The sequence below is a fragment of the Corythoichthys intestinalis genome, chromosome 14 (assembly GCF_030265065.1).
Source record: "Corythoichthys intestinalis isolate RoL2023-P3 chromosome 14, ASM3026506v1, whole genome shotgun sequence".
Classification (NCBI taxonomy): Eukaryota; Metazoa; Chordata; class Actinopteri; order Syngnathiformes; family Syngnathidae; genus Corythoichthys; species Corythoichthys intestinalis.
In genome coordinates this window covers 31,451,474-31,466,123 of record NC_080408.1, presented here as the reverse complement: position 1 = coordinate 31,466,123, position 14,650 = coordinate 31,451,474, and the positions used below count along the sequence as shown (strand labels likewise).

At 36.5% G+C, this 14,650-nt stretch overlaps 1 protein-coding gene across 2 annotated transcripts in view; it reads left to right on the top strand.

The window, feature by feature from the left end:
* The window catches only part of lig1 (ligase I, DNA, ATP-dependent), a 103,007-nt gene that overhangs the window by 31,611 nt on the left and 56,746 nt on the right, over nucleotides 1-14,650 (top strand). For both annotated transcript variants that reach the window (XM_057857282.1, XM_057857280.1), the window contains exons 12-13: nucleotides 3,794-3,870; nucleotides 3,941-4,032. In XM_057857282.1, the coding sequence (XP_057713265.1) occupies nucleotides 3,794-3,870; nucleotides 3,941-4,032 (169 nt within the window). The remainder of the gene's footprint in view (nucleotides 1-3,793; nucleotides 3,871-3,940; nucleotides 4,033-14,650) is intronic.

Genomic DNA, 14,650 nt, shown 5'->3' with positions numbered 1-14,650 from the left:
TACTTCAGACGTTCGGGTAACTTGTTCCAGAGGTGAGGAGCATAATAACTAAATGCTGCCTCACCCTGCTTGGTTCTTGTTCTTGGATCATGCAGAAGACCCGTTCCAGACGACCTTAGGGGTCTAGATGTCTCATAGGAATCTAACAAGTCAAGCATGTATTTTGGTCCAAGGCCATTAAGTGTTTTGTAGACGAGCAGTAGTATTTTATAGTCTATCCTTTGACTCACTGGAAGCCAGTGTAGCGATTTCAAAACCGGTGTAATGTGGTCCAGCTTCCTTGTATTTGTGAGGACTCTGGCTGCAGCATTCTGTACTAGCAGCAGCTTCCTGACTGATTTTTTATCAAGACCTGTAAATATACCGTTGCAGTAGTCCAATCTGCTGAAAATGAATGCATGCATAAGTTTTTCCATGTCTTGTTGAGTCAGAAGCCCCTTAATTCTGGTTATATTTTTTAGGTGGTAATAAGCGGATTTAGTGACGGACTGTAGGACGGACGGTAGGGACAAAACACTAGAAACTTCTCAGGATGCTCAAATTGTCCCTACCAACTTTTAAGCAACCTCATTTGCATTATACAATGTATTCTAAGGGTGTTACGGTACATGTAATAGTATTGAACTGTTTCGGTACGTGGTAGTTGGTTCGGAATGGACGCGTACCGAACGAGTTTCTGACATAATATAACCCTTACTTTTCGATGCTGTGAGTAGATCGGGTTAGTTTTTATGTGTAGATTATATTTACTCCGTCTTCTCTACTATAATGAGGACCAACACAGTAGGACAGTCCAGAAACGTCAACGGCGCGACAACGTGGCCGCCGCGAGAACGCAGTGAAACGCAGCCGTTAAAGAGTCAATCAGCCAATGCACACCAGTCCCAGAAGCGGCTCAACACGACACACGCGAAAAGATCGGCAGAGTTTATTATTTGACGCGAGACGTGGTCCTCCTGCATCAATACTACTAGCGAGGATTGGGCCGGAAGTCACTCGTGTATTAATACGGTGGATCCGGTCGATTTTCAAACTAATATTCAATCGTAACCTGCTTTTTGAGTCCATCAGATCTCTTGAGTGGTAGATCGGGGCACAGTTGACTTGTCTTTGTTGATTTACGGCTGTCTTCTCTGCTATAATAATAACCAACACAGCCCCGTGTTCAATACAAAGTCCTCCTACCACAACAAAACAAATAGGAACTAATATTCACATAGGAACTAAAGTTATACAACATAAAATATAAATAAATACTAGATCACATTTGTAAAATATAAACACATAATAAAATAAATAATAGCCCATTTAAATAAAATAAATTAAATGAGCTAAAACACCTGTAATTAAATAATAAGAATAATACACACATCCTGCTTACACAATTACATTTATTAATTTCTGTGTGGCGCTTTAACTGGAGAAAATCCACCAATAAAGCTTTTGAAAACCATTCATAAGGAAAAAAATGTTTCATTGAGGCATTTCATTTGTTTAATACATATTAAAATCTTTGTCCTTGGGATTTCATTTTTTTTCTTTAGCACAGGACTTCTTTTTTCGTCTTTCTTTCAGAAAGAAAGCTGACCAATACACGGGGTCTGAAAGGCAAATTGATGTTGGATTATCTTTAAATACCCGCTACTTTTTGAGCAGAATTCTAGCTTTGTGTAGGCTAATGTTCCTATTGTTGAAAGGACAAAAGTGTGTAATAAACAACTAGCACATTTATATTTAGCATTTTGTTTTTTTACTGTACCGAAAATGAACCGAACCGTAACCTCAAAACCGAGGTACGTACCGAACCGAGATTTTTGTGTACCGTTACACCCCTAATGTATTCAGTTGTATAGTTCATTTAGATTTTCTTCCCGTATGTTGTAACGATAGAATTGACACTACCATTATTGAATGAATTTTCATTATGTTCAGACTTACATTTACCCCTTTTTAGCTTGCTGAATGTACCGCTCCATTTTTCCCCTCAAGCGCACGTCTGATTGGCTGATGACTTGACCAGCCCCCGACACACACATGCACGCGCAGTCGCGCACACTCTCACAGTTCAGCATTATGTTGCATGCATGTCGGTATTCCGTCCTCCGGCCGCTTCGAAGAGGAGAGATATTAGAAGTTTTTTTCGGCCAGGAGCCACTGTAAGTAAAGGAAGTGATAGAGTTGGCATTGCCATTACGATTAACTGCGTGAACTTATGAACCTGAGTAGGAAGCTGCTTAGGTACAGTAGAAGTGTTTTCCACTATGTTAACGATAATTAAACTATGAGAAATTTAGTATACTCTGCTCAGCTGTAAGAAATGTAGTGAACCAAGATTTACACCCTTCTCCGCAGTTTTCGTTTTTATTTTACTTATGTGGTCTTAAGGCAGCCCAAAGGAGCTTTCATTTTTTGTTGAGTTTGGCTGTGCTTGTGGACAAAAACAGTATTAATAATGAAGGAAGGCTTCATTTGTATTTATTTTTTGTAATTCCATGACTAAACTAAACTAAGACTAAACCTTTTTTGTTATGTTTAATTTATTGAGAAAGTCAATTTTGAGTGGTAATAAGAAATGGTTTTTTTTTTTGTATTCCTGGATACTTGAGATGATTAAAAAGTTTCTATTTCTTGTGTATGTTAATATAATTTGTGTTCAAATAATGCAATTTAAATTTGCTAGTAAAATTCAGACATTTATTCTGGAAGTTTTCAAAATGTGTTTTTAGTAGTTTTTGAAAACAAAGTGTACAATTGAACAGTGTATCACCTAAACCAATGCATATGCACTGCAAAAACCCACCTCCTTGGAACAAAATAAATACCTTGTTTTTTGTGTAAATCTACTAGAAAGACGTGAAATTATCTGCCAGTGCTTTAATTAAGATTTCTTGATATAAAAATTGCTAGTTGAAAATAACTTATTTGAAACAAGAAGTTTGTATATTTAATCTAAAAAAAACTTGTGTTACAAATGTTAATTCAAGAATAGGTATTGTTCAAAACATTATTTGAAAGCTTTTTTCCTTGATTTATGTGAAAAATGACACACGTTTAGATGTAAGGGCCTATAAGAACAAATGGTAATATTTACTAAAAGTAAGTGGAAGAATCTGACACATTTTTCTGTTAACGAGCCTTTAAAACTTAAAGAGATGAAAAAAAATATTCGACTACATTAAAAAAAAAAAAGATCAAATTAGGATGTAATACTGTAAAATTTGCTGTGTGAAAGTTAGTACAAGTCAATACAGATTTATTTTGCATTAATCATTTAGCCTCTCAATTAATTAGGTTCTAATTAGTGAGAAATGTAGCCCTGACCGCTGTTCATCCAATCTGTTTGGTCTTATCAATGTCCTGCAAAACGTGTACATGCAGTTTATGCTGTTATATCATCCCTACCAATATTGAGACCAAACCTATGTCCAGTCCATGACAAATGACCTCAGATTATAATAATAGCCATCTACTGTTGTGACTAATGCTCTGCTTCAACAGTGCAACTGGGAGAAGAAAAAAAAAACAGACTGACTCTAGTAATGTAGTGATATATGTTCAACTTTGGCATTATGCATATTGAAGAAAACCCTTTTCAAACTGCTGTCTGATGTAGTGATTGATGTGCAACAGTGACATGAAGTCTCATGCGAAAAACGTTTTTCAGTAGATAAACGCACCCTCTAGCAATGAGCTCCCTCTCGTCTTGAGTTTTGTTCCTTTCCTTTGACCTCAAGTCTTTGCTCTTCTCTCGTGGCTCGTACCCGGATTTCAATGTCGTCCTCTCATGCCGCAGGCCATGAATAAGAAGATCGACATCATCAAAGGCCTCTTTGTGGCCTGCCGCTTTTCTGAAGCCCGCTACATCGTCAGGTAACGACGGCATCTCGAGTTGAGCCCGGCACGAAATGGCTACGCATGACTCACTGTGATTGATTGACAGGTCGCTGGCGGGGAAGCTGAGGATTGGTTTGGCCGAACAGAGCGTCCTGTCGGCATTGAGTCAAGCTGTGTGCCTCACGACACCTCAGAAAGGTAGAATTCTGCTAGTCTTTTATATGCATAAACATTCATCTCAAAAGTTTGACATTCATCACAAGAGTGGACAGCTATTCATTCCCCGTACTGTCCACTGTAGTGACTGATGTGCAACCTGTACATCAAAACTCATCTATGGCCGAAAACTGCTCGGTAATGTACAGGCATGAAAATCACTCACCTTTTGGCGAAATTCGCCGTTTTGAAGTCAAAAAGGGTGACCTACGTGAAATGTGTAGATCCGAGGAGAAAATTTTTCGGGGGGTTCGTAAGTCCAGCTAACTAACGACATGTTTTATTGAAGTTGCTAAGCCTGTCGCGAAATGCAATGAGTCCGTTTATCGCATGGTAAATAAAAATGAGGGCGGTAATTTTCACGGCTGCGTTTTATCACTGCGTGCGTGCATAAATTTGTGCGTGTAGATGACATATGAGACTCCAGTTGTTGTGTCCAGATGATTATTGGTCATTAACATGCCGTGGGGTTACAGTTCACACATACAAAATAAGGAAACACAATTATATTAAACACTGTAAACGTTAGCATTGCTACATTGAGACCAATGGGGAAAAAAAGACTACCTACTTTAGCCTGCTAAAAAACATTTGCAGTCTTTTCCAAAACGCAAACTTGCTGTTAAAAGGTGACACATCAAACATGAAAATCGCTGGTTAACAGCATTTGCAAACGAAAAAATGAAAAAAATCTATTGGCGACACTAGAAGCAATTATGAAAAGTGTTTGTTTTTTTTTTTTTGTAAAGTTGTTATTGGTTTAGCGAACGTACTTCCGGTGAACATTTCAAAATGAAATCATGTCACGTTTGTCATATTAATAATGATTTCTAGTGTTAATCCCACATACTTCAGAATTAATACTATAATATGTAAATACTATGATACTACAAAATTCAGATTCTACACTAAGAATAACTTTAAAATAACACCCATTTTAAAAAATATGATTGCAATGAATATTATGATTATTATGATACTATTATCATGGTACCCGCGGGTTATTAAAAGTATTAAAAAAGCATTGAATTTAGTTTTCCATTATTAAAGGTTTTAAAAGTATTAAATTAGCTGTTGTAAGTCTGGAATTTTTTCACCGTGGTCTTAATTTTCAAGAACATCTCAGTGCAACCTAAATTATATCCGTGACGTTTTTTTTTTTTTTTTTTTTTTTAAATCCATAACGAAGATGACGCATAGAATTTTTACAATGCACTGCACTACAAATCGAAATGCAACTCATGCGTGCCAAACCACCACAACCGGCAAAATAGAGAATTCACCCACCTCTGCATGGGGAATGCGTCCATTTGTCGGTGGAACGAAAACCCTGCAGGCAGAAGTATGTGGATTCTGAACACCAAAACAGACCGCCATTCATATACTTCAAATGAGTCCATTGATGTTCTGTTTCGGATATTACGTCATTTTTGGTCGGCATCGGCTGTCACAATGTTGGTCGTATTGCGTTTTGTTCCAGGGGGAGCGTTCCCGATGTCGTAACTGTCTTTTGTTACGGATTTTCAGTTGACAGAAAAAAAAAACGCACATTTTCTTAATGTTTAAATAGTCTACATATTTTTATGATCATTATAAATTCATTTACACAATGAAATAACGCTGGAAAAGTTTGTTAAACATAATCTTGGTCAAATCGTGTTTTTTTTCCGGAGGGAGCATTCCCGACTTCGTAACTGCAGCCAATTTAAGCTCATCAAGACTTTAAGATAGAGGTAAACTCGGGCCTAAAAAATCCAGCCCGACCCGAACTTGTCCGCGGGTATTAAAGCCCGACCCGCGTTTTGTGTGATAACATTTGTGACGATGTCTGCATAAAAGCCTGTCTTTTGTAACAAATTCTCAGTTGGCAGAAAAAAAATGTTTAAATAGACTACATATTTTTATGATCATTATAAATTTATTTACACAACGAAATAATGTTGGAAAAATTTGTTAAATATAAATAAACAAATGCGGTTTTGCAGACTCGCAGAGGGGAAGATTAAAAAGGGCGTATAGGCACGCGCTGGCTCCGCAATGACCATACAGCGCCTTCTTTTTTTTTTAATCCAAATTATTTATTTTATAACAAGTATTCCTTAGGTTATCATTCATACATCGTTAATATATAGTTATTTCAAAAAGTTAGCGAGAAAGAACCCTGGCCCGGCCCGATGTAAAAATTGACATTTTAATTTTGGTCATGTTTTCAGTTTAATTTAGCTGTTTCCAGCTTGCTATGTTTATAATTCCGATGTTTGTTTACCTCTTTTCCTCTTACTGCGAAGAGGGAGGAAGTTACATCGGCCGCCGCTATGATATTTAAGTCATCAGCCATCTGCTGTGACCCGGGAATTTAACGCCTGCTTTCACGCACACTGCTTCCCATTTCAGTCGACACGGGAAATTGTTTTCACACAGGGGATGGCATGGCTCAGTGGAAGAGTAGTTGTCCCCCAACCCAGAGGTTGTGGGTTCCATTCTCTGCCCTGATGAACTTGCCTAAGTATCCTTGAGCAAGATACTGAACCCCACATTGCTCCTGGTGCTGTGTCACCAGTAGGTAGATGGTAATGTAGTGTAAAGCGCTTTGAGCACCTTGAAAGGTGGAAAAGCGCTATACAAGTATAACACCGTTTACCGTTTAACACCGTAGATATTTTTTTAAGAATGGTTCTGAATCATGTTGGAAAGTCAGTGTTCTAAATATGTTTACATTCCATTCTTTCACACTAGTAAATGCTATCAGCTAAGCCTGCACAATATATCGTTTGAACATCGCCATCGCAAAGTGCGCATTCGCAATAGTCACATCGCAGGACGTGCAGTTGTTTTTCTTTTTTTCAACATTTAAAATTTTGTTTTTGTTCATAAACGCAGCAAGTGTGCAGATCCTGGATTAAACTGAGCTATATAAATTGCGGCCGATGGCACCATTTTTCAGAGCATCTAATCGGGTGAAAAGGGTTGGGTTTTTATTTAAAAACAACATACATTCTTGTTTTTCAGCTTCATGCTCGTACAGCACCCAGCGTCTTACTCTCACTCCTGCTCGGCAGAGCGACCAAACTGTTTTTCTTGGTCAACAGTGCAGCTATCCTAAATGTATCTATTAAAGTCATTTGGTGAAAAATTTTCTCGTTTTATTATTGTTAGTTCCCCAAAAATGGCAATGATAGTTTTTTTTCAATATCGTTCAGGCCTACCATCAGCATTTGACCTCATTGTTTATCTGTGATTAATTATTATTTACATGTTTATTTGTACTTTTATAAAGAATTCCAAAATGTTTTCGTGAATTAATAAGCGTCAACAAAAATTTCATTGCTAAATTAGTTTAAAATAAATAAATAAATAATAGATAATTATTAGCCGACTAATTGTAAAAATATTCGGCTAACTAATCTGGAGAAATTTTGTTGTTTGGGACTGCCTTACCTGAACATATTTACTCCGCACCCTTCTCACCTTTTTAACCCCTGACCCATTTTCATGCCTGAATGTATTTGGGACAGGTGTTGACAACATTTAGCACAGAAAGGAGCAATTGAACCCGTTTTCCCACACCCCAAAAAATACTTGGATTTTGACATTTAAGTCTTTGGCTGCCATGCAATCAATTTGACCTGGGAGGGTTAGCAGACAATGTTCAAATGGCTTGGACGTCTACTAGTGACAAACTCATTTAAATTAATAGCAAAACGACAAAAAGAGCCTCATGATTGACTGTCTATCATAGTCAATAGCACTGTGCAGATGAAGCAACACTGCATATGAAAATTCATTTGTTTGTCTTTAGCCTTTACTGGAAGTTTAATCTGACATTGTTTTGTAGATAAACAATTGTGTTGACTTCATGGAGTCAGTGAATTCTTGCAGAGAAAACAAAACTACTAACGGACCGCTGTACAATCAGCACATTTTGAAATTGTCATGGAAAGCAAACCTCTTGAAAATTGATTTTAAAATTAAGTGTCAAAATACCATTTTCTGGTTCCCAATTCCGTGGTATCGACCGATACTTTACCCATACAACGTTTTTTTTTAAACATACAATTTTTTTCCTTTTAAGAGTAAAATTACTGCATACTCACTTGAATGCAATATAATTGCTTTCAACCTTTCTGAAACAGAAAAATACAAACAGAATGACTCGAGTACAACTCTTTCCTTCATCACTTACCTGGTATAGTGACAAAAATGTTGTTTTCATACATTGGTAGATTAATTTAGCTCAAGTGCTAATCACTAATAAGAGCAAGCACGCAAGCTTGCTAGCCTACTTTTCCTTGTTTTCTCTCCTTTTTACCAGTGTTATTTTTGACAGCCCTTTTAATTTTCGATTTAGTCTTGAGTCTTTTGGACGCTAATAATTATTTGTCTTTAGTCATATTTTAGTCATTTCAAAAGGTGTTTGTCTTCGTCTAGTTTTAGTCGATATTTACTGAATATTTTCGTCTGTAAAATCTGAACATTTCATTCCAAAAATTTAAAAAAAGATTAAAAAAAAAAAAGGGTTCCAAGCTCCGCACACATATTGTAGCATCTATAAGCATCTACAAATCTCACATGATAATACACACTCAGCAGGAAAACAGTACATTATTTTCAATTAATTATACCCAGCTCGAAGCCACAAACTGTATGTAAAAAAAATCTCTCGGATAACTTTTTTTTTTGTTTTTTTTAGAGGACGCTTGCCGTTGGCAATATCCCAATGCTAACGTGAGTACTATGCTACTGCTACGAGTTCATTTAGTGTGTGATGACTCACTCAGCACAGATCTTTAAAGGCTAGAACAACATTGCATATGCTCTCTTGCAAAGATCAGAAGACAAATCTTACTGTGTGTCTCACAACAAGCAATGAGTAGACCGGAGAGCACACTAGTGAGTGAGTTCGGGGGGGAGCCGCAGCATGTCACATGAGTGACACACCCAGAGACTGCTATGAGGCAGGCTAACTACACATCAAATGTCACACAATGTGAACATGTGACGGAAACTATGGCACATTTCATGAAGTTCTCGTCTCGTTAGATGAAAACTGGCATTTGTGTCATTACGGTTTAGTCTCCCAAGACACATTTTTAGCTTATCGTCTCTGTGACAAAAACTAAATGCCACTTGAACTTCACATCCAAACATGTTATCTTCAATTTTTTTGAGCCAGTGCTATGCGTGCCACTTTTGATGATGCCAAATGAAAAGGAGTATAGGTGCTCATGTCAAAGCCAGTGTTCATAAAACATTAAATTTTCTAAATGACAACATTCAAAAACAATTACCACATTATACTTTGAGGATAAAACGCCTCTCCTAGGCTCAAAATACCAAGGGACTCGACTCTACCAATCTTCCAGCATAACAAAAAATATTCAGTGACTTTTAGCTATTTTTTTTACCTTTGTTTTCTTCTTTTTCTTTGGTGGTGTTTAGTGCTATAACGATTAATCGATTAACTCGAGTATTTGATCAGAAAGAAAATATTCAAATTAAATTTTGTTGCTTTGAATATTCGTTTAATTAATGGTTTATTTTGGTAGTGTTTGCATTTCGTTTTATTGATTAGGGTGGATACACTTTCTTCTTGTCTGCCTCATTTCACATGGCTGAATCCAACTGCTCCCTGTTAAGACCAATGTAAGCCAAGTTTTTGTTTGAGCTAATGTTTTTTTAATGCATTCTTATTTTAGTTTAAAGGTATATTTAGCCGTTTAAAAAAAGTTAGCATTTTATAGCATTTAAGCTAGCGGACTTTTGCTATGTAAGTTAGCCAATTGTTCTTTTGTTGTACATAGATCCTCATTTATTTTTTACTTTTTTATACCGTTTGAGGCTCAGCTCAGGTATTTTAGTTTTTCATGTTCCTTATCCGATTACTCAATTATTAGGACTAACTAGTTCATCGATTAATCGACTACTAAAATAATCGATAGCTGCAGCCCTAGTGGCGTTCGTAATCGGCGTAAATCTTGGGGGCGGGGCAGTGATTGTCGTCCCTGCCAACGGAGTACCTAGCTGGCTGTCATCTCAGCTATTACTACGACTGTTGGAAACTAAATCGTGAAGAGTTACAGATAAAGTATTGCTCACCAGTATCGCACATTATTCCTTAGTTCTCCCGATCCGATTACGTTATATTAGTTTCATCTCAGTACACTTTGCAAAATTGTTATGTTTAAACTAGTTAAATTTCCTTGTTTTCAGTGTAAATCTACTAGAAATAAGTGAAATTATCCACAAGTGCTTCAAGTAAATTGTGCTCAGATTTCTTGAAATCAGAAAAATTGCGATCTGAAAATAAGCCTAATAGACTTATTTTAAGCAATAATTTAATATATTTAATCTTAAAAAAGGCTTGGTCTTAAATCAAGAATAGATATTCTTCAAAAAATTATTTCAAAGCAAATATTTGATTTAGGTGAAAAATTACCAACTTTTATGGGTTTAACAACAAATAATAACATTAAAGTTAACTGAATAATCTGATGCACTGGTCAGTTAACTAGTCTTTAACACGCAAAACAAGATGGAGGAAATTATTTGACGAGATTTAAAAGAAAAGAAAAAAAAATATCTGATGAACACGTTATAAATTTGCAGTGCATGAATTACATCTGATGAAAATTTACCCTGCCAAAGTGATCCTTGATCTTTAAGACAAGTAATTCTTAAAAGATAATTTTTAGTATGAGTTATAATAATTTGATATTAAAACCCCTGTTAATGTTTTCGTTTTAACAAAGTTTTTAAAATTATTTTAAGTGATAGGTCGCCATTCTTGTTACGTCGCAGTGCGTGACGTCACTTGGCCCGTTGCCGAACTTTCAGCGTGTCACTCTTAGCTACCCGAACATGTCGTCGGTTCTGCCCTTCCAATTTGAACTAGATCGGAAAAGTGAAGAGCAGGACAGCACTTTCAGTCGTTCACAAGACGAGCAGCAAAGGCTAAATGTGAGCAGGAAATACAGTACCTGATAAGACGAGTTGGGAAAAACTGGTGATGTACTCCCAGCAAGTGCGTCTCAATAACAATGGAGCTAGAGAGTGTATGCTGTTCAGAACACAGGTTTATGTTCCTCAAGGTAAGTTATTGCATTTTCAAACTTATCCCAGTATAATTATGTAGATTTTTAGCATCCAGAGCTGTCGTGTGCTAACTGTCCTCACTAAAATCGTCATCTGACGGGAACAAATCCTCGAATCGAGTGTAATCCATGTCTTGTACATTGTAACGCGTGGTAGGTAGGATACATGAATAAAAGTACCAAAAGGGGGAGAAGCTTCCATTTATGCACATTTATTCACGAAAAATATTTCCTCCTTGACCACTCGTCACTCGGGATCTCAGCGGTACACACACACGTGTTCCCAGACGAACTCCAATCCATAAAAGTAATGTCCATGTCAGAGTCACTGTCGTCACTGTAGCGTGCCATAGTGCTTTAATTATTTGGTATTATTTGGGGAAAACTCCCACAAAGAATAGTCATCAAAAAAGATAACAATAGTAATCCAAATCCGCGTTTTTTCACTCGCTGAAGATCCAGGAATTAGACCAATCCCATAATAACATTGCAGCCGTAATCAGGCCGAATCCACAAAATAGACAGATCCGAAAAGCCGCTGTGGGACGGCCGAATCCAGAAAATAGACAGATCCGAAACCAATATTGCAGCCGCGGTGGGACCATCGGATCCAGGTAATAGACGGATCCCTTACTTGACTAAGGATCCAGAAAAAATGTTCGTGCGCCAGTTGTAACGCGTGGTAGGTAGGATACGTGCATACAGGGACCAAAAAGGGGAGAAGCTTCCACTTATGCACATTTATTCACAAAAAATAATAATTCCACCTTGACCACTCATGTCACTCCCCTTGTTTCAATTTGACTGGAAATTGCATCCAAAAGCAGCACATCGTGGCATTTTACTTCGCGAGTTTAGGCAGCAATACGCGATTGTTGTATACGCTACACATTTGGAAAGATCCACTTTACGTCATCATTGCGAGCCCGAAAAACATGGTGCCAACGATCGGTCAAAATGTGTTCTAAATATTATAAAATATTGCCATTGATTTAACATTTTGTGTTTCTAAAAATATATTTTACTACAAGAGAACAATTGTGGTTTATTAGAGCCTACATGTATTTAAGGTAGAGGATCACTTTAAAACTAGAACAATTTTCACCAGATGACTTGAATAGCTCTGCTTGGGAAGACTGGTTTACACACCATGTTTTTGTATTAGTGTATTGCATTCAGTATTTTATTAGATTGTTTTGTCCTGAGTTTTCCCCGTTTTTCTCATTTATCCTTGTATTCTTATTTTTTTCTTCATTTTCTGTTCAATTTATCATATTCTTTATTTTAAAAATGTTATCTTAGATTCTGTACTTTTTTAAATTGTTGCATTATAGATGTAAGGTGCTTCAATTTACTTTAATTGTATTCATGTGCTTATTATTCATTTATTAAAGCCACGATATACGATTGTATTAATACTGTATAATACCATTTAATACAGGCTGAGGGGGGTTTATCTGTGAATGATGAAGATTGCTGTATATACTGTAAAAGAGATACAGGAAACCATATCTCGACACACGTGTTGCTTTTATGATGCAAACCAAAAGTTCACACATTCAAAAAAATTAGATCATCACACATCCTGCAATAGGACTATTGCGCATGCACACATCGTGATGGCGATATTCAAACCATACATTGTGCATGCCTAATTTTTATCACTCTCCATAACATTCATATAATTCATTTATCTTCTGAACCGCATATCCTCACGAGGGTCGCGGGGGCTCTGGAGGCTATCACGGCAAACTCCAGGTAGAAGGCGGGGTACACCCTGAACAGGTTGCCAGCTAGTCGCAGAGCACATATAGACACATAACCATTCACACACACAGTAACACCTACAGACAATTTGGAGTGTTCAATAAGGCTGCAACCATACTATGACAATAAAAAACAACAATACAAACAATACTACGATACGCAGTGTTTGATTCATTATGCAAAAACATTCGATCCAATTGAAAAAGCTCCCAAAATGTAGTTTTCGAACTGTTTAGATCCTCCCAAGTTCACTTTAGAAACAGTAAAGATTGTCCTTAGCACTTTTATACAAACTTTTTTCAGATCAGTAAGTACTAAGCACACAAGTATTACGCACTAAAATGCATGTTTACATGATGGCATTGTTATTTTTGCTTGTTAGCAAAATAAAAAAACGTAAAAAAAAAAAAAAAAAAAAGTATTTTTTGTTTCGGAGCATCAAATGTATTGAATCTAGGGGTGTCAAACGATTAAAATTTTTAATCGAGTTAATTACAGCTTAAAAATTAATTAATCGCAATTAATCGCAATTCAAACCATCGATAAAATATGCCATATTTTTCTGTAAATTATTGTTGGAATGGAAAGATAAGACACAAGATGGATATATAAATTCAACATACGGTACACAAGTACTGTATTTCTTTATTATAACAATAAATCAATAAGATGCCATTACCATTATTGACATTCTGTTAAAGCGATCCATGGATAGAAAGACTTGTAGTTCTTAAAAGATAAATGTTAGTACAAGTTATAGACATTTTATATTAAAACCCCTCTTCATGTTTTCGTTTTAAAAAAATTTGCAAAAATTTTCAATCAAAAAATAAACTAGTAGCCCGCCATTGTTCATGTCAATAATTACTTACACAATGCTCATGGGTGCTGAAGCCTATAAAATCAGTCGCATCCAAGCGCCAGCAGAGGGCAGCAAAACTCCCAAAAACACAACCAGTACACCTTTCACTGTGCTGTCATTTTAATCTGTTTAAGCGGGGCATTTGTGCGTTAATTGCCTCAAATATTTTAACGAGATTAATTTAAAAAATTAATTACCGCTCGTTAACGCGATAATTTCGACAGCCCTAATTGAATTGAATCGAAAATCGTGTCCCTTGTATCAAAAATCGTACCGAACCGTGACTTAATTGTATCGTTGCATCCCTAGTGTTCAATCCGCATACCATGCACCTTTTTTGGGGATGTGGCAGGAACCTGGAGAAAACCCATGGAGGCACGGAAGAACATGCAAACTCCACTCACTAATGTAGAAAAATGCTTATCTTTATTGAATATTTCATTGAGTGACTCTGTTCGAATTCACTTATGCTTTGACACTCACGCTGGCGAGAACAGCCTCTCAACAACGAAGATTGTTTACGATGGCCTGGTTTGGTCCCTTTTTTTGTGACACCTTGAACTTCATGTCCAAACTGTTGTTTCCTTCACTGACCAATTATAAATCATCATTTTGGGGCCAAAAAGACCAAAAATTCCAAAATCGTTTTGTCAAAATTTTTAATATTGATGTCCAATTGACAACCAAACATGCGTAACAAACCGTTTTGAAACTTTGTAATATGTATTCAACATGTTAGGATGAACATTCAACCAAAAAAATTTAGAATAAATAGTCTTATATTTGACAATTCAACATAAACAACAGGTATAGCCATAAATAGTCTTATATTTGACAATTCAACATAAACAACAGGTATAGCCATAGGCGTTTTTTGCCT